General features: G+C 41.1%; 1 protein-coding gene across 3 annotated transcripts in view; it reads right to left on the bottom strand.

The window, feature by feature from the left end:
* The window catches only part of RBMS3 (RNA binding motif single stranded interacting protein 3), a 440,168-nt gene extending 415,603 nt beyond the window's left edge, over positions 1–24,565 (bottom strand). For all 3 annotated transcript variants that reach the window (XM_026064203.1, XM_026064206.1, XM_026064204.1), the window contains exon 1: positions 24,491–24,565. In XM_026064203.1, coding sequence (XP_025919988.1) covers positions 24,491–24,565 — 75 coding nt within the window. The remainder of the gene's footprint in view (positions 1–24,490) is intronic.
* Positions 24,566–25,255: the final 690 nt, after the last annotated feature.

The following is a 25,255-nucleotide window of genomic DNA, read 5'->3' as shown; positions in this document are numbered from 1 at the left end:
GAGAGAATTGAAATGGCCATGTAGGTAAAAGGCGCATACCAGGAGATGGGGAGAGTAGAGTCAAACCAATGAAATAACTCATCTGAAGTTGAACAGCCCATTAACGGCAGAGCCCAGAAAATAACGGATTTCTCTCCAGCCCAACAATCCGTCTACTGGACTCAGCTATTTCTAACAATATTCTCCCTTCAAGTCGCAAGAACAGCGATACTGGGTCAGACCAAAAGTCCGTCTAGCCTCAAATCCTGTCTTTGACAATGACCAAAAGTGGATGCCAAGAGAAGAATAGAGGAAACAGAGAGAGAGACTTCCCTTGAGTACACTCCCAGCCATCAACAATTTGTGGGTTAGGGACTTCATGAACAGTCTATTAGAGGTGGTCCCTGTGTATTTAGCATCCTCAGGGGATTTCTGTACTATGAAATTATCCATTCTCTTTTTGAAACCTGGTAAAGTTTTAGCATTCTCAAAATCCTGAAGCAAAACCATGTTTCTTCCCTCAACCAGTGCTCAAACCTCCAACTCTTAAGATTCAAAGCCTGCTGCTCCACTCACTCAGCTATCCAAGCAGACCCACCTTTAGGACTCCAAGTAATTTTAAGATGTTACCTCCATCCATCCAGGCAAACACAGCTTGTCCTTTTCAACAGCCACCACATTCTTCTAATTTTTAGTCATCATCATCCCCATCTTTCCCTCCCACAAAATATCCAGCTGGTGTGATCAAGAATGATGTCAACTTATGCTGCAGATGCAAAAAATAAAATCCTCTTTGCAAAAGGAGCATTGCTTGGGGTAGGAAGCAAGCTGTCCATCTCTACACGTTTCCTCCTAGGTACAGCTCCATGACAAGACTCTTACATGTGAGCAAAGAGGCATCGTGCACTCATAATGCACTGAGATGAGTATATAATGCAGGTAAAGATATGAACTCATTCCACCTTTGAAGTAAAGCTGTTCATGTCATTTCTTGGTACCCATGCAGTATTTCCATTACAAACAATGACAACTCCATACAACTGCTATCAAGGCTACCAGTTTTTTCTTGCAGCAACTTTGCAGACAACTTCCCTGACCAATACACATCAAACATTCCTGCTGAGGGCATGATTCCCACATCGGTTTATCAGAACAGCTGTCTATACTAAGCTGTCATGCCTATGGTCACAAGAATGTGCCATGGCTAATCTGGATCTGGGTGGGATTAACTCCCTTCAGCTGCTGGTGCTGAGATTTCTGGCTCTATTTAATTTGGCAAAGCACTGCATAGGAAGCTGAAAGATTCAGTCGCTATAGTGAAGCTTCTGSCATTTTTTGTCCCTGGACCCAGGAGAACCCAAACACAACTCCTGCCAGAAATCAGCAAACTATTCAATTTACACAAACAGGCATGTAAACTCAGGGCGCAGTTTCGTGACTAAGTTGCCCAAAGTGCAAGCTGCCTCTGATGGCGCAGTCCTGCCCACCTCCCTTGGCTGCGTGCTCCCAGTCCCTCTCTGCTGCCAGCACCAGCGCCAGCACCTGCTCAGCTGTGTGCTGGGCTGGCTCAGGGAGCCCGGTGGCAAAGGAAAGAAAAGAAAAAACAGAAAGTGTGAGCTTTCAGCCAGATCTGTTCCCTAGCCTGCTTCACCTGATAGCCACACGAGGACAAGCTCCTGCACCAGGGAAGGAGCAGCTGCCAGCAAGGACAGCATCACCTCTAGCACTATGACTGAATTAAATAATCATGAAATGGCAGCGCTGAAGGACTGCGTTTGCTTTCCACAGAGCGCCGTGGCATTGCAGCAAAGGAAGAGAATGGGTCTGCGTGTCTGCAGCACTGCGTAGATCACGATCCCACCATGACTCTCGACAGACACTTCTTAAGATGGTTTAAATATCTATAAACATTGCTTGTTCGAGATTAAACAAATTAGCTGGTCTGACAGTGCACGTTTACTAATTACTTCACCAATCTTTGGATAGTTTATCTAAGCCATTAAGCCTGCCTTGGTTTTCCTAGTAGAGAACAGACTTCAGGAACAACGTGCTGTTCGTATCCCTGCTCAACTCCCCAACAACAAATGTAAACTTCACAGCCTGCCCTCCTCTTCCCCACCAAGAGAAGAGGAGCCCTAACTGGCATCCCTTGCCTCCAGCCACCAGAGAAGCACAAAGATCTCAGTGAACCTAAGGCAAAAAGTATCTTTTTCTCCACAAGACCTGGTCCTTCCCTATGAAGATTAAATAAGATTATCAGGGAGGTGTAGTAGACTTGCACTGACCTTGCCTTTTGTGCCTTGAGGGAGCTTAGACTGGGAATGTCTACCTGATGCATCTCGGCAGCTAGTGATAAAAGGTGCCTCCTGCAGGGCCCGTCAATGCTGCTCCACTCCTCAACGGGTCGCCACACCAAGATCTGAAGCTCTGCCTTCCTCCTAGAGGCATGCACGGATGCCCCACACCACACGACGCAGTGAAAGGTCAAATCCAGGAATCAGACTCAGATATCTCACTCACAGGATCCCTAAGGCTAGCAGAAACGTCAATTTTAATCAAAAGCAAATAAAAAGTGAGTCAGTGAACTTTCAGAGGGCTGCCATGAGCAAAATAAGTACAGCTTCACTTTAAAAGACAACAACAACAAAATCGCACAGCCACATCTGTACTAAAACACATTTGATATTGGCCACATTAGCCATCCTACTTGACTTATTCCCACTGGCACACAGTTGCAAATTGCATCCCCTTATACAGCAACGCCTAAGAGGATTTGCCCCAAGAGAGAGCTGACATGACTGCACTGTTCTTCCCCTGAGAGTTTTTCCCAGTGGAAGGAAGCTTTAATTTGCAGCTAGAGCTCTACATGGAGTACTTTCTCCATTAGTCTGCAGCAAAAAGTGCTAAATTTATGCATCCCTACACACCCAGGACCAACTACACTGCAAAGAGAAGAAATCTTGTCCTTTTTCTACTGATATAGTCCCTCCTATCAGCAGTATCCTTGATCCAGTGTCCTCACCACATGGGGTTCAAGTATATGAACTGATATATTCTCAGACATTCAGAGCCTTTTGCATCCCTGCATTTATGGCTCTGAATTCTTAGGGAAATTCCTCACCAGTAAGTTTGACAGATCTGAAATCCAGCCAAAAATGTTTCCCCACATATCCCTTCAAACCTTCCATAATAATAGTCATATATATAATGTCTCCTATTAATTAAGGCTTTTTAAGAATCAAAATCAGAGGCAATATATAAGATACTGCAAGTGATACTGCTGTAAGTAGGTTTTAGGAGTATACGGAGGCTTAGGGGTCTTTAGATGACAAAGAGCCACAATGTGCATGTTTAAATACTGCAACAGACTTCCTTAGGCCTGCCAAGTAGCATTTTTTTACTCCTGTACCCCCCTCCTTTTCATCTAAAGCATCCTTCTCCATGGAAAACAATTTTGCAGCTCCTTTTCAGCCAAAGGATTCCACTAAGCAAAAATAATTGAAAAAATAGAAGAATAAAGTATTGTAAGAGCCACAAGAAGATGTAGTGGCAATCCAGACTCGCCTTCAAAACTGGCCTTTTCATTTTAGTTAACAAGTTTCATCCTTGTTACAGAAACAGGAACAATTATGTTCTCCAATTTTTAAGGAGGGTGGCTGAAAATCATTAGCAACACCTGCATCTGCAAATCATTTTGTAATGCTCTGAATGAAAGATGATAATAAATTGCACTGACATTTATGGAACATTTGCAATTTCATCATTCAGGAGAACACAGAGATTCTGGAAGAGAAGCATGATAGAAAATCTTATTTGATAGGAAATAATATGGGTAGTTTGCATCTATATAGCTCCCACCACCTGAGAATATTAAAAAAAGACATCAACTGCATCTCTGAACATCTTTCACAAGACTCTATAGGCTTCTTACCTATCTTAGATCAGAAAAGGAAGACACAAAGCAATGACTTTTGTTTCAGATCATCCAGCAGGGTAAAGGGCAGAAGGAGAAACCAGTTAGAAATTCCTTGCTCTACCTACCCAGCAACTTCTTAAATGCTGAAGTACCAACAGCAGAAAAAAAAATCTCTAGAAAATAATGAAGTAGCACAGAAACATTTATCAGCATTGCAATGTGGGATAGGATTTAGCATTTGTAGCAATATACTCTGAACAGAGAGACGAAATAAGTTGCATAGCAAGTATGTAATTTATTCCTAAAGCAAATTCTACTGTAACTTAATTAACGTACAAATGCATTTTTTCTTCTATTCAATGCTAATAGGAAAACTCTATTCTACATCCTAATGGACTACAGTTAAAGTCTCCTTTGTTTCAGCTCCCCAAGAATGGAACTGTTACTAGTTTATTTCCTAACTTTTTCTTTTAACCTTATTTGTTGCAGGAATTTTGGGGAGTACAAAGAAGCATAAATTGAAAAACTTCCTAAAGCCATTTGTTTTCAACACAAACATTCAGATTTCAGCATTAGCACGTCGTCTAGCCCTTTTAATTCTCCCCAAGATTCAGAACATAGTCAGCTGGGGAGTAAAGAAGAATCCAGGTGGCTTATGAATAATTATCACTTTTTACACTACTTCTCTATACACGTTTCTACCAACACACTGTTCTACATGTAATTAGATTGTGAAGACTTTGAACATAAAGAGAAGTATTTACCCTGAGCCACGTTTTCTGACTTATTTGATTTACTGTTGGTAGAAAGAACTCATTAGCTGTCAGGTCAGTTGTTGAAAAGACCATAATGCCAATGCACAAAGTTGACATAATGAAAATAAAGGAAAGAATCTGGGCCAAATTCAGAAGCAATCTGTAAAGTAATGTAATTTATACCTACTTATGCTCACTCAGATTCCCTCAGAACTTTTTCTACCCAATCTATTGATGCATGAGGGATTCTAAATTGATGTAATTTATATGCCAAAGAGTCAGAAAAGCCATAAGCCCCCAAAGTCGAGGGCACTTAAAGTCAGGCTTTCCTACATATTCTTCTCTTTGCTAATCTGTCTTGATTCCTCCCTCCTTTTACCTTTTCAGGTTGTGATTTATGCCATCTAAAATCCCTGAGATGCAATGGGCCAAGCAAGAGACAGGCTGTAGATAAGTGAGCATGACTCTAAGGAAATCTAAGTTGATGTAACACAGAAGCTAGGAAGGCCAGGTGTCTCTCACACGCATCTAGTCTCCCCATCACTTAGATTCAATTTGGGATTTAGCTCTTCATGTCCTCCATTACCACTCGCAATTAAATTTGTGACTTAAATGATACAAGTAGCCACAGCTCACAGACCCTCATTTTAAGGCCAGATGGAACATTATGATGATCTAGTTTGACCTTCTGCATAAAAGGAGCCATCGAATTTCACCCAGTAATCCCTGCATTTTGCTCAGCAAGTTGAAGATGAATAAGACAGACATCCAACGTTGATTTAAAGACTTCAAGTAATAGGGGAATCTACCATGTCCCTCAGCAATCTGTTCTAGCAATAAATTACCATTACTTTTCAAAACATGCACCATGCCATCACTTGAATTTTACTGGCTTCAGCTTTCAGCCATTGACTCACTATTTCTTTTTTCTGCTAGACTGGAGAAATTTCTTTCTGCACTACTTATAGAGGGTACAGCAGATTGCCTCTCAGCCTTCACTTTGGTGTCTCACATGTTTTTGAGATCTGAAATCGTTGGGATGTCAAAAGAATACAAAAATGGTAATCAAAATAGTTTTAGAATGAGTTGAGTTTGCACGGAAAAATATTTATATATGCAATCCTGATAAAAGCCTTTTCATTTGGAAAAGGAAACAGGACAGCTGGAATATGGTGACCACAGCTTCCTCCTTCAGTTTCTGAACACTCCAGGATACTATCAGTTGACGTGTTTACTTTATTCTCTCCACTGGGCTATCTGAACAGACCGGGAGGAAGGAGAAAAAAGCCAGGGTTGCAAGGAGTTTTAATGTTAGCCACTGCTAACAGTTCAGTCCCCCCAAAAGGTCCCTGACTGAGAGCGAATCTGCTATTCCACTCTGAGTGGATACCGGATCACTTGGAAAAATGTGACTCATATCCAAAAATTTCAGATTTTGTCACTATCTGATGATATACAGAGGTATGTGGTCAGCAGTAATGCTGGTGGCAGTGACACACAGTCATATTTTCTAGTTTCCCTTTGAACTACAAAATACTGTGTAATAAAAAAAATCCTCACCTCAAGGGAAATATAATTTCAAATTCCTGTACAATTTGGGGAGCTGTGGTAATGCCTGAGAAATACACAAAGGGATGCTCCAGAGCAGCAGTCTGGTCTTCTACTAACCAGCAAATGGGATTATCCAGAATGGGATGTTTTAATGTGGTCTAAATTCTTGTTTCTAAGCCCTACAAGAAGATTCATCAGATTATATAATATGCCACTGTTGCTTCTGATTTCAGAGCTCAGCATGCTGCTCATCTGTTCTGGACAGGAGTGCCTGATACTGCCTGTCCCAGTTGGAAAGCTGCTCAAGGTTTACGCCCTATATGAACAAAAGGGCTGAAGTTTACACTAGCTCGTTTTCTCTTTTCGTCAGAAATCTAATTCCTGGACAGAAACAGCTGGCTCCCAGCAAAGTTAACATTCCGTTATTATCCACCAGGATTAGCTGTCCCTCAGTTGGGAATTCTGCTTTCTAAAGACAGGCAGGACCATCAAATGGAGCCACTAGGAAGGGCAACGCTGTAGCGAGCCACAAAGAGCGACCAGTGCCGAGCACCAATTCAGCGCTTCCTATCGGTTAATGCCTGTCATCCCATGGCTTCTTTCACCTCCAGGTTTGGCCTCTGTCTGTATTTACACCTTCCCAGAATAAAATCTTTGCTTTGCCCACCCACTTGGTAACTATCATTCAGTTAGTTTGACTATGACTCATCCACTTCAAAACCATGCTGACTCACAGTCCTCAAAAAAGAAACTTGCTCAAAGAATGTACTGAAACGTGGGAGCGCAAATTCATCTAAGTTGACCCAGTATCTTTACTAGTGAAAGACAAGAAAGATGCACTTCGGTTGTGAACTGTTATCGTCTCTAAATCTAATTAGCTCACAGTTATTTATAACCAAAATGTACTTCAATGGCCTGATTTCCAAAAATACGACACACACAGTAGCTCCCATCAATTTTCATGGGCACTCAGTAGTAAAAAAATAAGATATGGTTACACATTTAGCTTTTGAAAGAGGAATATATAGTCTGACTTCTTCAACTCAGTGGTAGAAGTCGTGATTTAAGTATGTGATAACACGTTTAATACCTCAAAAGAGCATGTGAAGTTAAAACTGCAGCTGCAGAAAAAAATTATATTGATAAAAATAATAAGTAAAGACATTTCCAATGTATCTGTCAGTACTAAGTTGATTGCACTTCTTTACCTCCATATATTCTATTCAGAATGAAACTTTTTTATTGGGGGAGGGAGGGGAAATCAACAGGCACTCCTTCAAGTACTTAAAAAATAAAAATAAATTGTCATTTAATTTCTTTTTCTTGCTGTAAAATTATTCACACACTGGACCAGGTAGCTGGGGAGCAAGTAGAACCTCTTTCACTGGAGGGTTAGGCCTTCAGCAGCCTCCTAAACCATGCCTGCCTCTCTCCCACAAGCTAAGATCTCCTCATGTCCCATCATAACACAAAAGCCACCAGCTGAGAAATGTCTCGCAGAGATATTGTAAATACGCTTGATCTCATCTCTGAGGAAGGTAGGACGGACTGGATGACTTCTTGAGGTCTCTTCTAATACTCTATGCCTTCTAACAAAATACAGCAGTCCACTGAGGAAACCGAAAACTGCCCATTGCAAGCAGATGGTCATCCCTGCTCTTCCCTTTCCCCCAAAACTCTATCAGAACTCTCCCTTCGGCACAAATTGCCCACTAAATGCACTGTCCAGTTCAAATCTTTGCCCTACTACTCAGTGGTTTGCCTTGAATTCTCTCAAGCTACCACCAGTATCACTTCTCCATCAAAAGTTACCAGAAACATCTATATTCCCTGGGACGCCACTGGAAGGGGCTCATAAATGCAGGCAGCAGTAAAGCTGTACAAACTCACTCTAATGTTTGGAGTTCACAATCAAGTGAGATTAAAAAAGAAAAACAACAACAAAGAAATGCCTACAGAACCAATAGTCTTCTGAATCAGCTACAGGATTCACTGCTACAGTTGAGCTTCTTCAATAATTTCTTCATGTTTGCATCCGAGGAAGACACCTACGCACATAAACTAAGTATAAACTAATCAAGGTATTTCTCTAACAGGCTGGAAAGCAAGATAAAGAAAACAACGATGTTATTTTTATTTCTCTTTGCAATTATTTGGAAAGAGCTAAGTACCTTGTTTAAACAGACAGATTACATAGCTGGATAGATAGATTAGCCACACAAGACTAATACCAAAATGGTTCAGAGTTGAATATCCAAACCAGTTAGTAAATCCTCTGACTTAATCTTGATAGTTTTAGCAATTCATTCCTATCTATTAATTTAAACATTCACTTTTGTCTGAATCATTTTAAAGGCCAGAATGCTGCATTTAACAGTTCTTATGGGCTGAGACTGAACTGGTATGCACCACCTGTAAAATGTAAATATAATTGAATATTTTTCAAGCAATCTAGATAACACTGAATGAAAAAGAAAACCTCTGTAACATCAGATATTTGATAACTCAGGCCCTTATCTGCTTGATGTGACACTTGGGAAAACACATTTTAAAAAGCCTGCAATGTATTCCGACTTTAACAATTGTGCCTCTTGTACCCAAGAACCACAGTACAATCATAGAAAGGAAATGAAAGTAAAACGAAAAACCTTTAAAAACATCTCCCAAAACAACAATTAAAGAACTACTTTACTATTTTACTAATGTAAAATTAAATAAAACATATTTTATTTGAAAAATGCCACCCAACATATTTTTTCACCCCATAAAGAAAGATGTGCCAAAGACTGCAAAGTTCACTGGGGACTTCAAAGTTGCTATCAATCTTTATATAGAAGGCATTCAGATACTGCAGTGATGGGCAGCAGTATAAAACCCTGAGAGAGAGAGAAAAATAGATAAAATGCCCTCAGGAACAAGTTTCTTTCCAGGAAAACTTACTAAACCAAGGCTTAAACTGAAACAGTATTATTTTTCTATGTAGTGGCAGTTTTTCATCTCTTAACTCTCTATTGTTTGTAATATGCTCTCAAAACGAAATTTCTTTCCTAAAGGCCAAACGCTGCCAGACCTCTTCCCACTGCATAATTCCTCATTGTGCATGCAGTGCTGCAATTTCAGCAGGACTTCGGGAGTAATGCGCTGCTGCAAGCATCTGAGGAGGTCAGAGCAGGGCCCAAAGGGGGCTTGCACCTTGCATGCCAGCAAACAGCCTCCCAACACTGACGTCCCGTTGGCCCAGTAAATCACTTCTATCGACGACAATGAAAAGAAAATTAGTAAAACTAAACAAAATCAGGCATGGGTTCCTGCTCTCAAAAAGGAAAGATGCCTACTTGGGATTTTCCCAGTATTAATTCTATGAGTAAGCAACAGACACCACAGCCCTAAGCAGCAATAGGAAACACAAACCTAGAATTTCAAAATACGTGTCTAATTAAAGAAAGTGAAAGATTGTCAATTGAATGTTAACCACGAAAACTCAGTCTATAAACTCAAGAGATACTTAGGTCTGAAACCTATACAATGAGGAGGCACTTGCACACCCATCCACCAGTTGTGTTCCAAAATCCTGATGCCCTTTGCTTCCCCTCCAAAAAACATTCATGCTACTCAGAACCAGCTAAAGGTTTATGGCCAAAAAGGGAAAGCTGGACCTTGTCACATTAAGAAGGGGAAGCTTGGAGGGATGGTGAAGAGGTGCTAAAGACCAGAAAGATTTAAGCTGGTAGCTGCACCTCCCGCGGCCATGAGAAGCAGAGACAAGCTGGATGTGTGTCCGCTCCCCTCCCTTCAACCTCCCAGCCCTTCCCTTAATGGCAGCACTAGCAGAAAGCAGTGCACAGGAAAAGTTGACGTCAGCCTTTTGGCAACAGCCCCCTCCTCATTTCTTCCAGTATAGGCAAAATATGCAGTCTAAGATGTTGTGTATACAGTGGGCCCTGGTGCGGTTGACCTTTAAATTGCAAGCTTTTTAGAAGATAGTGCATTCTGCATTTTTATTTGGGTCTGGCTTTTGGACCTTTTAGGTTTACCTGGGTTATACATTCAAGCTTTTCCTTGTAATCAAGAGGGAGATGAAAACCGGTACACACACACATACACACACACGTACACACACACACAAAATATAAACCCTTTTAAACTAATATACCTCTAGGAATACTAAATTCCTGCCACTTAATAAAAATATGAGGGCTAGTAACAGACCAAAGAAGCAAGTATTTGTCAAAATGCAGGCTTCTTAAAAATAAATTTTATGTAACTACTACAGAAGCTTCCATCATGTTTTTCCTCATCTAAGCGAATAATCGTTTTCTGAGAGCCCTTGCATCCCAAACACATGATTTTTAAAAGCAAGTAAGACATAAGGGAAGAAAGTATGTCCATCCTCATTATCCAATTTAAGTTGCCAAAAACAAACAAACAGCTAAGGTAAAGGTAAATTAAATCATTAATGTAATGCTGCTAACAGTATAAAATGTTACCTGTAATAGATACAGAGATATTTGCTTTCAAATCAATATAGTATATCAAAGCTATAAAAAAAGCTCTTCCCTTGGTCTCCCAGCCCTGTTTTTTCCCCTTAAGAAAAATAGAGTAAAAGTGAGAGATTTCCCTGTCAGCTTGTAACTGCTGTTAAAAAAAAAAGAAAAAGAAAAAGAAAAAAAGGTAACATTTAAGCCATAAGGAGCTCCTGGTCTTCAAAAGTGCAAAGTACATACAGTTCTAGTTGAAGTTAATAGAAGCTGCAGGTGACCGGCACTTCTGACTCAGAGGCCCCGAGCTACCGTACAAAGCACTGTCCTTTTGAAATTTCAGCCTAACATTTATCAGCAGCCAACTTGCTGCAGTGCAAGACATAGGCATCCCTTTCCCCCACTGTATTTACTTTTTAACAGCGCTGAACAGTTGTGGGAARCACACTACAGCCCTAGTGGGATGGGAAGCAAGTATGAACAAACCTCGGCTCGAAGGCTCACCGAGCGTGAGCCCCTGGCCACTGCACATCAGGGTTTTTCCAGAGCCCACATCTGCTGGGAACAGACTTGCCGCCTTGCACTGACCTCGGCCACTCCGCTGCCTTGTCCAGCTCCATTTTGCTCACTGTGAAGTCAGCCAGCAACATCAGCTAAGACTTTATTTTCGAAGTGCTTGCATACCAACATAAGGAACCCCAGAGAACCAGCCTTCGCTTCCTTTCTCTTTGCTGCCAACACCTGCAATCTGGCAGGCAGCAAAGCATGGGAGCGCAGCCAGCAACCAGCGCGGTGGAGAAAGCAAGGCAAGACAAAGCCCAGGGGAGCAGCATAAAGGTGGCTGTGAACTACACGTGTGCAACCACAGCTCTAAATATTAGAAAAGAAAATGAAAAAATTAGCATGAACTAAGAAAGCAGACTGACTCATTCCTGAGGTGGACAGAGTAGTATGTACGGGCAGCAGACAGTACAGGCAAACAACAGCCACTAGTTACCACCCACCACCTCAAGCCTGGCACTGTTCTGCAGTGCAACCTTCCACGAGGCACTTCACTTTTCCCTGCTTCTGTCCCTACCCACTGTCACCAGTCTGACTTATTTACATTGCTCATAAACCCTTGCCRGCAGGGACCATCTCTTACCTGGTTTTGTATGCTGCTCAGTACAACAGAACTGCGCAGAGGCGGTACTGCAAACAATAAAACACCATGAGAAGACCAGGGAGGAGTACGACAGGCTTAGGAAATACAAGTAAAATACCACTTAAAAAAAAAAGAGGGGTTGCGATGGTCAAATGGCAGAACAAGCACCATGAATAACACATAAGCACTGGGTTAAAGAAAAAGGAGAACCAGAAGAGCTCTCAAAAGAGGGATGAGAAAACAAATCAGGAAGAAAAAAAAACAGAAAGCAAAAAGGAAATGGTAAAGCGGATTTGCTAAATCACTAAAGATGGACAAATCACAGAAGAAAACCAAGTCTTCTGGCTTTCCTTCCATTCTCTTCGTGCTACTGGTGCCCACCGGCTGTACCTTGGGCTTTTCAAGGACTATCCTTGTCACCTGATCATCAGATCACCTCTTTGCTACTCAGGCAGGGTTAAAAAGAAGGCACAAACTTATCTGACAATCTCTTCTGAGAGCAAATGAGAATGCAGAGAGGAGAAGGAAGGAAATAAAATTCACAAATCCTTACCTCAGAGTAGCTGACTGGCATGGAAAGGAACTTACCCACCAAAAATTAAGAAATAATAATAAACAACAACTAGAAATTTACTCCCTTGCTAAAGAACGGGGAGAGACGAAGGACTGCTTAAAAACAGTCTACTTCACAGGGTACTGTTGAAGCATGGTGGTCATACTTCATCCCTCGACAGACTGTAAAATGACAGTGTACATCTTTGTGGCCACTGGCATAATTCCTTGCTCTGCTTTAAAAGCACATTATTGAATCCACCCTTGTTTATGGTGTTTTAACACAATTATTTAAAATAAAAACCATTGGACACAAGAAGTTACCGGCATCAAGGTTATCATCCATCTGCTGTTCTCTCATTCAAAATGCACCTCTGAGTTAAAAAAAAATCCATCATTTTTAAATATGCAACTAATTCCAACACAACAGTAAGTGAAGCACATATGATAACGTTACAAGCCAAAATGGGAGGAAAAAAAAAAGTAATGACAGCAAAAAACCTAAAATAAGTCCTGGCAAGATACACAGTGTCAGGCATGAGAAATTCAAAGCCAGTTGGGTCTGATGAATATGTATTTATCAACCACTATTTGCTAACACCTATCAGCAAATAACTCCTTTGTTATTCCAAATTCCCTTGCTGATTAACAGGGTATTGTAGATTGCAATAATTATCCTGAAGTAGGACTCTGACATGGACCAACTCTTATGTGATGTTGATCAAATCATGACAACTGTTTCAAATAACCTTCCTGTCAGTGCCCAACTGTCCAGAGGAGCTGTTCTCTGCTACTCTGGAGGGCAAAGTAGTCCTTGGCATCCTTATCCAGGTGTTCACTGTTTTTTTAAAATATTCTGGGAAAACTCTGAGCCAAGCTCAGCTTGAATCGCTACAACGGTGCAAGCTGGGCCCTGATAGGCACCTCGTACCACTCGCCACACACCATAGAGCTCTTTTCATCTTAGCTTCGTAGCACGGCTCCTGACAACAACCCTCACCGACACTTAAACCATGGGGAACTCCTCGCCTTCAGCAAGTGTGGCTTAAAGGCCCTTTTACACTGCTCCATTTCTTTTCTTCCCCAGTATAAAGGGGAAGAGCTGGGAATGTGTGCTTTTGAACCAGCAAGGCTGGCTCAGCCTCTTATTACAGGTAARCGATTTTTCAAAAGGGCTGTGTGATTCTGGATGCCCCATCTAGGAAACATATTGGGTCTGATTTCAGATGTTTTGAGCACCCCATCTGTTGCAGGTGGGGGCACTCAGGGGTTCTGGATAACCAGAGAATTACATGCCACTTCTGCAAATGTTAGCCTTAGCTTTCCCAGCTTTGCCTCCACTATTGGATCACTCGCTCACTCTATTTGCTCATGTAACAGCAGCCTGCTTCCCTTCCAGATTTTCCCTTAAAAAGAGGGTGTGGACACTACACAGGTCTATCCTAAAACTCTCGACAATCTGGTACAGGCTTCTGGTTAGGAAGCTGAGGCCATTATTTGCATTCAGCCATTACATGAGCAAATATGGTGTTTAAGGTACTTCTCAGAATAGGTTGCGGAGATTAGTTAATGTTTATACAGCTCCCTGAAAATTGAAATGACTGCTACACGCTAAATATTACCATCACCAAGCATCCATTTAAGTAAAAGCAAGGCAGAAAGTGAAGGAAACAAAACTTATTTATTCTGTCCAGCACGATTATTGCCAGACTTATGCATACTAAAAACACCCAATAACCTATGTTAAACAGTAAATTAATGCATACTAAAAACACCCAATAACCTATGTTAAACAGTAAATTAATGTTTATGCTATTAAGTTTAGACACTCCTATGCTGAAAGCTTTTCAAACTACAGGAAATTACACTTTGTGCAGGGACAACTGTATACAATTACACTGATTTTACAAAATAGCAGAGATATAAAGCAGAAAGCAACTGGCCAGGGAGGCTTCTAAATCACACAGATAACAAGTGTGTCCTGCCAGGACAGTAGTCTGTAGCTTTATCATGATTGTTGCTAGAAAGAGAAAGTATTACCATAATCTTAAAATTCAGGATGACACAGTGCATTGCATACCTCAGTCTGTGAAGCAAAAGACACATTGAATTACCATGCACTGCTATGGCTATCTCGGGGTCACCATATATCAGCCAGGTTTATTATCAGCCCAGCTTGCACCACCAGCCTGCACCCACATCAAAAGTGCCACTGAAAAGGACACGTTTAGTGGGAACATTTGGATCAAGCCCTGTGTTTCTTTAGGACGCAAAAGCTTCAAGGAGATGCAGAGAGCACACACACAACCCCGCGAGCGTGATGTTCTCCCAGGCAGAAAGCTCCCAGCTGCTTTGCTAAAGGCCACAGCAATATGTCTGCTTTATGGCTGTTTGCATGAAGGACTGTTTAACAGTACTTAGTGCAGCTCTACCTTGACACAGTAAACGTTGTCTTAATACCACCTAGGCGAAGCATTTAGCTTACCTAGCCATGCTGAACGCTTTGTCAAACATCTGAAGGACTGCAGTGCTGCTGACTTTTTTCTGATGTCATTCAGGTACGGCACATTACTAAAGGTATGGTTTTTTCATCAAAGCAGGCACAGGCTTGTATAAGAGCTATCGGTCCTATTCTTTCTCTTCTTCATTGTCATGTTCACAGCTCTTTTCATCACTAGTCGCCCTTTCATGAAACAATTTCAGAAGTGTCATTTACACACTAAACAAGTATACATTATATAGCTCAATTACATATGGTGGATTATTGGTTTGTGTGCATCAGCCAAAGCTGAACATAAACAGCTGTGAATACACAGTTCAGTTAGTACTAAAAGAAGTCTTGTCTGCAGTTTTGATCTTAAAGTAAATATACTGAAAAACTTAGCTATAATTAGGCTGAAAGGCAGATACGATATTCTGGAATGAACATCAAATGAATGCTGCCARTAACACCATCCTTACAAAATACCTTGTTTGGTTTGTCTTAAGTGGATAACATTTTAAAGACAAAATATTCTGACTCACAAGCGACGTCCCTGCTGTTGCACATTCACAATAATCAGAATTTGTATTTTAAGCTGTGCGTTACACTTTATTAATATGAAATCATCAGCCTGAATCACAGACATATTAGCCGAGCTCCAAGTGACCTAACTCATTTTTAATATTTCATAGTTTGTTAAAAGCTGAAACAAGAGCTCACCAACATGGTTCTGACACCCCCTGTCCTGAATCAAAAGATGTGGGGAAAAGGCTGCGTACTCGCGCACTGGCACCAAACCAAATCCATCACTACAAAATGGGAGAGCAGAAATAAAGACTATTTCCCATTATCCCTCTCCCTTTGTAGCAGCATCCATCAGCTTGCATGATACCAACACGCTGAATTTGTTTATAAGCATGTTCTCAAACAAAAGGTCAGGTATTTTTGAGGAAGAGAAGAAATAAGGATTACAGCCTTTGTCTAGGAAAAAGTAGTTCCTCTCCTTTAAAGCAAAGTCAGCAGCAATATTCTTTGAAGACCAAAAGGAGAAACAATTCCCAGCCACATAAAGAAGCTAACTAGTCCCTTATATGGTTAAGAATTGCAATGCCATTTTTTTTTTCCACAACCGGAAAAATTAGAACAAGAGGGAAAAATAGAACAACTTTGAAAAGACAGCTCTCAGGGCAACAGGGAATTCATACAGGCACATCAGTCTAGCTTTAAGAGCTGCCAAATACTTTTTTCTTGAAGGAGGAGGAGGACAGTACACCAGGTGAGTTCCTGAAATCTAGATTTTCACTCTCCTGCTGTCACTATGGATACCCAGCTTTATAAACCTCTTGTGATGTAGCGGTATACCCGGCTCCTGTTCCTCCTGCTCTTGTGAACTGCCTCCGCCTGCAGCTTCCAAACCTCAGTTTATCCTGCACGTGCCCACGGCACCACTTCAGGGGTTTTGCCAGCTCTGGCGCTGCACGTCCAAAATGGCACTCTGCCCTCTCCACTGTTATCTCCAAACCTTTAATTTGCCTCTCACCTGCCAGTGAGCCTGAGCCGAAGGCTACGAGCACCTCGCCCCAGTGCACACCTACAGTGCATACCCACTGCATTTTAGAGGTGCCTCTGTTGCCCAGCACAGCGGAAAGGTCAGGCCCACCAGCGATGGATGGTTCAGCCCAGCTCGTCTCTAAATTTAGCGCTGCAGAGGAACAGGCCATGGACAGGGGTAGGGAAGGGAATGGGACAGAATCCAAGCAAGCAGTCAGTTTTAATAAAAAAATAATAATGTCGTGTTGGTCCATCCATAAGAACCTCCCGCTCTTCACGGCCACCTGCAGCAGATCACATGGTGTCCCAGTTGAGACCTCAGGATTTAGCCTATTAATGCAAACTCACAAAATGAGAACAAACCACCATTTGATTTATTCTTCGGGGGGGGGGGGGGTTCAAATCTGTTCAACAACTTTGCTTCTTGAATAAATTTGAACCACACAGGAGTGACATCACTTCCACTACATGACAGCCTATAAATCAACACCAGCCACATGGCACAATCCATAAAACGTGTCACGGAGACACCAACGAGGAACAAAATATCAGCGAGCTCTACATCATAAACATGCAGTCTTATGTGTCTTCTGGCTTCTACTACAATCCATATAAATCAGGTGGTTTATTTCATTCATTTGAATGAAGCCAACACAATTAACGGAGGAACCTTAAAGCAATTCTGTACAGTTTCATCTGCAGAAATTTACTATAAATGAAACATTTAAAAAAGGTAGTGTTAAATTTTTTTTTCATAAATGACCACATTTGACACTGAAATTGTCTTTACAGCATATGAGCAGAGTGAGAATTTATTCCCACCACTGTTACAAACAAGCAAGCAAGGAAACAAAGAAGAAAAGAAAGAAAGAAAGAAAAAAAACACTCTTTGCATCTAAAAGTAAGAAAAATAAGCTCTCTTTCTCTCTTCTTTAACAATCCCAAGCCTGAAAAATCTTTCAGCTAATAAAAACTTCCATAACAAGAGATTAGACTTTGCTATGAGCCAACATAATCAAAAAGACGGTATATGGCTATAGAACCCACCAGGAGTCTCCAATTTGTGACTGCAGATAGGGAAAGTAAACCTTCACTTCCTCATTTAGAAACGCTGTATTGTCAGGAAAGACCTACGCAAAAAAGTGAATTGTTTCAAGTTTCAAAGTGGCTACACAGTATTCTTATCATAGGAACTACATAAATACAAGCAAAACCACCTCTCTGCTCTATCCTTTACTTTTTGTGGACGAACCACACTTAATTTCTCACAGAAATTGCTAATCGTCATTATAGGCACCGGACTCTATGCTGGACATCTCATACGGCAATTAGACTTTCACTACATATAAATTATATGTCAACTGTGGGAGAGAAAGAAACAGGCAGAAAGACAAAGAATGAGAAGCAAAAAAACAGATGCTCTAAAAATATAAATCAAAGTAGTACTAAATAAATGTTATAGCCATAGAAAAACCCAAAATGCTATTTTAAATATCAGATGTGCTTGTCTACTTGTTTGTATGATGTAGAACCAATTCGATAGTCAGTTCTCATTTCTTTTGTGATTAATCTGTATTTTAAGAAACTGCATATTGTTCAGCTGTCCTGGTTTTGCCATAGAGAAAAGTATGTGCTCTATGGGCCTGATTCTGTATTCCTGAAGGCAACTGAAGTTGTATCACTGATTTTTCAAGGGAAGCAGAACAGATCCCCATTGCTGTAATTTCTATTCAATAATATGATAGTTAATCAGCTACTTAAAATATTGGGATGCTGTTTTCTGCATCCGTACACATAATTCTCAGTCTGATACACTGCACATTGAGAGTAGCTCTCTGTGTAAAAATGTTTATTTCTAAACTTCCTTTCAACACTCAATATTGCCTATACGAGAGGGAAAGCAATTGCAAAATATCGCTACACAAACACTTGCAATATACACTGTGACAATATTTGAGTAAATCACTGTTCTCAGTCTCCCTTCTCTGCCCATCTGCAGTCTTTGGTATGGAACAACTATATCATAAAAGCTCTTATTCACACATGCTTTTGATATTACACTATTTAATCACATACAGCTGTAGCTGATGAGACTGTTACAAAACACAATTTTAATGCAGCACTGGAAGCAAGTTCTGGAGACACATCAACCATTTTTCTCTACATAAAATTTCTCACATTAAAAGACTTTTCTTCAAGAAAAACAAAACAGAAAAAAATAATAATAAAAACAGCCCACTCATTTTTTAAAATCTGCTTCTCTTCCTGGACTCTCCGGAATGGGCTTGTTTGTAAGTGAACTCAAAGTCCCTGCCTGGAGTATAGATAATGACAAACCCACTTCCCCCACATGAAAAAAAGATAATAATTAAAAAACCCTGCTTAAAATTACATGCAAAGAGAACACTATCCAGGCTACTTACAGCAAGACCTGAAATGAACTCMAGCGTCCTACTTGGAACACGTTTTTTCTTATCTGTTTTTTAATTCATGGGAATTAAAGAACCGACAATCTGACAATTTTTACCAAGATACTTGCATTGAAGTCCATATATATCATCATGCTTACTTTGAAAGGCCACAATGCATTAAAAAACAAATCAATTCTGAAGCACTGTGCCTTACTTTTGAACAGCTACATTGTATAAAGCATTGCAAATTTTAAGTACAAACACACGATGCTTGCCATAGTAAGATCTATGCAGCCTAATCTGGCAAATGCTTACCACTCCCATCTTTTCTTATGGAAGTAAAACATATGTTTGCAAAATAAATCTCTATAGCATACAGTAATATACAAATGTCCTCAAGAGTAAAAATTTGAACTTTCCTTTCCCACAGCTTTTTTTTTTTTTTCATTTAAACAGACTTACACTGAGACAACACGTGAAAGGAAAATCAACTAAGAGATTCAACATAGTTTTAATATATCATGGTGTCCCTTACAGCAACAAGAGTATTTTTATCCAGGCATGTAAGGATAGATGGCAAACAGTAATGGAAAGCAAACAAGCTCATATTTCTGCATTTTTCAGAAGAACATAATTTTATCTTCCTTATTGTTTAAAACAACTGGCAAAATACTACAGTTAGATATTAATATTACTGTCAAAAATACAAGCAGGCTTAAATATTTTTACATCGCATTTAAACAAATTCATACGTCTTCACGATAGCTCTTCGAGGCATTTAAAACATGCTACAACGTACTGAACCAAACAAGGGCTAAGTGCTACCCGACTTCGTTCCTAGAAATGCATTTCTCTATTTGCAAGTGTTTGCCTTTACTTTGGCACTATCGTATGGGCTCCAGCTAGACTTTTGAGCTCTGGCAGCCGTCCAAGCTGCAGATGGTTGGAAATGCAGCCTGAAATCAGTGTGTGGTTGATGAATTACTCCTTACACCTGACCCCTGCTTCACACCAGGCACCAAGCGCCATCGCGACGCCACCAGCCAGCGAAGCCCCGGCAGGCAGCGCCGGCGCAGCAGCTCGGGCGTCGAGGCCTTCTGCGCAGCCAGATGGCCGAAAGCGAGCAACGCGGTCACTGCGCCATGCGGAAACGCGAGCGGCAAGAGAGCAAGGGACTGGTGGGAACACAGCGCAGAGAGGCAAGAGCTTCGGGCGGGTGCCGAAAACGCACTTCCTAAAGGAGACAGGCACAGCAAGAGGGGAAGCGTGCATGCGACACGCAATGCGAAGAGGGCCCCCATTCCTTCATGCCTTGAAAAAGGAGAGAAAAAAAACAGAAAGAAAAAAAAAAAGAAAGAAAAAAGGATTTCATCCAAATACAAAAACCCAAATGTGTACCCATAAAGTGACTTTTTGAAGTTTAAGCGCTTCCAGGGTGCACCTGCTTGAATTCCCCGGTCCTTTTTTTTCTTAAGTTGGGGCTAATAGCTGTCCCGTCATGGACACACTTATTAAGCCACTCTTGCCTGCAGGCCAATCTGCACACTTTTCACATCTGTGGAGACAGGATTTTACTCACATAGGTGTTGGGATATCATGCTTTTTCCTTCTGCACGCACTCCCATACTCACCAGGCATACAGAGATGAATAAGCATTGCTGGTACCGTTAGGGTATTTCAGCCTTCTAATTGGGCAGCAGAGTCGGCACCACGACAGTTAAAATACCAAACCCAAAACATGAATAACAGATAGTAAAYACCCAGAGAATACACAAAAGCAAATTGCATGGAAATAGCTGCTAAACTGGCATATTTTTACCCCAAATACAGGTACAGTAATTGTAAAACAAACAATTCCTGCTTGCAGGTAACTGCGACATCTCCTTCTTTCTACCCAAATGAGTCAATTTTTTTCAGTAGACTGTTTGCCGAGAGAGGTTATCCCAGCTCTGGGTCTAATCATAAGCCTCAGAGGACAAAGATAAGACATAGCGTCTATTAAATCAAAGGGACTCCTTCAAACATATTCAAATGGCTTAGGTTAATTTTTTTTCTTTTCATATCATTACATGAAATTTAATGGTGCTCAGTTTTGTTTTCCATTGTGCAAAAGGGCAAAGAGAAAAGAATTTGCTTTGGCGAGCAAAAAACTAAAGAAATAAATTCAAACTCCTATGTAAGATTTGGCATCATTATCCTTCTATAAGTGATGATTTACAACGTGCTTCTGTAAACCAGTTGTTTTAGTACTCATGCCATCAGCAAGGATACAGCTGAGGAAGTTTACCTAATAGCCATAAATAAAATAAAAACTGCTATAGATTCTCATCAGATATACATGAACTGAACCTATCCCCTTGAAATATTTGCAGCAAGAACATGAGACTATCCTTAATTTACTACAGTAACAGAAAAATGTTTGTTTTGAAACAGATCCATAGCACTCCTAGAACAACTAGACTCTGCTCTCAGGATCTACCTAAAGAAGTTCAAACACTACTTCCAAACTGCAGTTGTCAGACAGTGTCACGCCAAAAGGAGAAAAATTAAGCTATGTTTTCCCTCCAACTCACTGCTTGTCCTTAAGGGACATGTTAAGTACCTTGTAATTGTCTTTTAAAAATCGAGTTTATTTTTTAAAAAGTTTTGGATGACATTGGTTTTGTCAAAACCTGCAATTAAAGTTTTAACTTCAGTGGTGGCATCCGATAATTAAGGAGCACAAGTAAATTGAATAATCAGAGTGTGTGCTTCATGCTCCGCAAAAGACCACGAAACATTTTAAAAACTCAAGTCAATCACACAAACATATGGAATTCATTTTTCTATTTATAATTCTATTGCCCATATAGCTATTCATTTACACCATTTCTGCATAACAATGTGCTAGCTACATGAGATAGCTACAAACACGGATTGCACACTTAAATCCTATGCAGCTTTGTCCTCCCCCACGAGAAAGATGCCTGTACAATAATGTGGTACTTTTGAAAGAATGACTGAGATAACTTCACAATAGAAGCAAAGCAAAAGAAACACTTCACCCAAATATGTTGGGGAACACAAATTTCAAAACTTTGCCCATTTAACTTGCTGTCGTTCRGTGTTTCACAAGCTGTACACGAATGCTGCGAGAAAGCCTAATTATTAATTCTTAATTTCGAATGAACGCACCCCCTTCAGTGCGTACGACTAAACCTAAAAAGACATTCTTTCTGTGGGGCTGAACTTCATGGTGTTTAGTACAAAAGACAGTTTTGAGAAAATAAAAAGTTGAGGTTCACAGTACAGCTGGAATCATACAGCAGTTTATTAGTATGTGTTGTTCTGATAGGCATGATAAAAGATACAGCTCTCCACCACAAGGTTATTTGATTACCCGAATATTAGCTTTAGACATACAATGGATCTAACTGCTTTAAAATGTCCCAGAAGCTGATGGCTAGCTTTAAGGTAACAAAATCCAGATGCTGCCTGTCTGCACTGCTCTAAACTCTTAAGGTCTAGGGAAGAGGAAAAAATTGTAGGTGTGTGTATATATGCGTGTGTGTATGTGTTTATTATTTAGGTTTTACGCGTACATTTAACTGCAGAGAGAGGAAAAAAGAAAAATGAATGCCATATAAAATATATTACTGATTGGAAAATTTACCTATCCTTACAGCAATATGACATGTGTGCAAAGACAGACACACATGACTTTTCACAAGGTTGATAATTTTATACCGGTTACAAAAGTGGGTTTAATTTATTTTTTAAAGCATCAGGTTAAAAAAAAGACACTGTATGGAAAAGCTATTGTTACTATTTTAAGCTCAAATACCTGGTTAATCTCCTCAAAAAGCATATTTTATAAAGTAAAAAAAAAAAAAAAAAGAGTAAAAAGGGGGAAAAAAGACTAGCAAAACGTAAGCTGCGTGAGTATAAGGGATGGAATGTCCAATATTTCTCCTCTAATACTCGAGGCTATTGTTCTTTCAAAAAAACACCATCAATTGTTTCATGTCCTTGGCTTGCCAGGTTTTGAGGAGTAGCATCAGTCTGCGTTCCCCAATCCCCCAAACAGTTAAAGCTATAGGCAATATTGCAGTCAAGCTAGTGACGGGCTGCTGCTGCAACAGCAACAATATACACTAAATGGTCACAAAGGTAAAATGCAATTTGGATCGACCTTGGAAGGAAGAAAAAGAAAAAGTGATAAAAATTGCTCCAAAATATAAAATTAAAAAAAGGCTACATCTTATACAAAAAGTCTACGTGATACAGTGAAAGAACCAACACAGCAAACAAATGAGAGGTAACCCTGTTACGAATTACAAGGCTATAATCATATTGAGTGTCTCTGGTGTCATTGCAACTCAAACCAGCCTGATTCTCAGTTTTGACGATTAGTTAATTTATATAATGCAGCGGTCTGGCTATAAACATTAACGGGAATGTAATTTTATTAGCAAGGAAACGTAACTTATCCTTTCAGAACTGCAACCAGATCAACGTGTTTCAAACCCAAAGTGTGGACAAGTCAGCCTCCCCTATGGCACTCCACCCCACACACGTCAAATGTCCCATGTGTTAAATTTGCCAGAGAAGTACAATGCGTGCATGCGTACGCAGCAGTGTGTGCATGTGTACGTATGTGCGTCCCTGGCTTTTTTGTGTTTCCTTAAAGGATGTTAGTTTATTGACTGAAACTGTTAATCTGTGGCTGTGAGGTCACACTACGTTTTGTTTTGTTTTACGGTGTCCTAACTGGGTTTCCAAAGTTTCGTTTTAGGGATTTCTTTTGTTGCTGTCCTTTGGTCACAAAGGAAATCTTTCCAGAGAGCAGACTATTATACAATGGCATAAGAAAAATAAAGCTTTAATTAACCAACTCATGGCCAAGTAGCATCGACTTCACTCAGCCTCTTTAGGAGATGCAGGCCTGCCTTCCAGCCTACTGACATTTTAAAAATCACTAAGAAAGAAAGAAAGAAAAAAAGAAAGAAGAGAAAGAATCCATGTTTGAATACGCTTTTCAGAAGTAGCTGCTCTCTATTTCTAGACCTTTTACATGCAATGGAGTACAGCCATATCATCCTCAATATTTAATGAAATATTAAAAGCAGTGCAATACCTTGAAACAAACTCCACAAGATTTACAGTCAGTTCGCTCCTCATTCTCCCCAGACCTTCCCAGCACCGTGCACGTAGCTGATTAAAAGTTTGAGCTTCCATGGACATCTTTTCTAATGGCAAAATGCTTTTAAGCCCTGAATAAACTGTATAGATCACCAAACGAGCCACTGAAAGACTGTTTCGTGCCTGATGCTGTCCAGAGCAATCTTCATCCTACGCCTGAAGAAGCACGCTACCTGCCTGGTGTTACGGCAGCCTTAACCGTACCCATCTCCCCATACAATAAAAGGAATTAACCAAGGCTGGCGGCCTTTGAAAGAATTACAATAATAATAATAACAAGGCACAGACAGTAACCTTCCTGCCTCTCTCATGCCAGCTTCTGTCTACCAGCTCTGTGTGACACCGAATTCAAGGCAGCGAGGGGGGAAACAGCAAGAAACAAACCGGCCGACCCCGCGATTTGCGCTGCTGGGCTATCCATCACCCGCTCCGCGCGCGCCGGTCCCGCAGTGGCGCCACCGCAGCTGCGAGCGGGGTGCCCGTACCATACCTTGGTTTGGAGATAGTGGGGGTAGTAGTAGGTGTACTGGGGGTACATTGGCTGCTGGTCCAGGCGTTTGCCCATGTAGCTGGAATCCTGCTCGCTGGTGCGGGGAACTCGTTGGCAGGGTGTAGTGCCCCAGGCCTTTCTTCCTCTTAGACCACTATTCCTGACAGCACTGGTGACCGAGGAGGGTTTCGAGACTTCCTCGCCTTCTACCGCTCACTAGTTCCAGCACAGCAAGAATAAAAAAAAAAAAAAAATGCGTGCGCACACACACACACGCATGCACATATATATATATAAAAAATATATATCGCGTGTGTGCGTGCGTATATATATGTAGGTATAAAAAGCCCCCCGCTGAGCAGCCAGCCTCCTCCTGCCTCAGCAGCGTGCCTGCGGCGGTGCCAGTCGCCCGGGTCTGGAGGAAAACGTCCTGCGAGAGGAATCAGGAAGACAGTGCAACTCCAAATCTCTGCAGAGCCACTCGCTCGCCGCGTCCTTTTCCCTTCTCTCGAGCCCTCCCTCTCGCTCCCCAGCCACCCCCCTTAAAAAAGAAAAAAAAAGGGGGGGGAAATAAAGAAAAAAAAAAGAAAAAAGGGGGGGAAAGGGAAGAGCCTTCCCCAGCCTAGTTGCCGCTGCTTCCCTCACGGAGTGACATGGTGCTCCGGGCTCGTCCTGTCTTTCATTCAAACCCCCTCCGCGCCGCGCCGCCGGTGGGAGGGACCTCGGCGCGCCTCTCCCCCGGGAGGCCGGGCCGGCCGCGCGCCC

This window comes from Apteryx rowi, unplaced genomic scaffold (genome assembly GCF_003343035.1).
Source record: "Apteryx rowi isolate R43461 unplaced genomic scaffold, aptRow1 scaffold_210, whole genome shotgun sequence".
Classification (NCBI taxonomy): Eukaryota; Metazoa; Chordata; class Aves; order Apterygiformes; family Apterygidae; genus Apteryx; species Apteryx rowi.
Note: the sequence above shows the minus strand (reverse complement) of the source record. Positions and strands in the feature narration are given on the sequence as shown.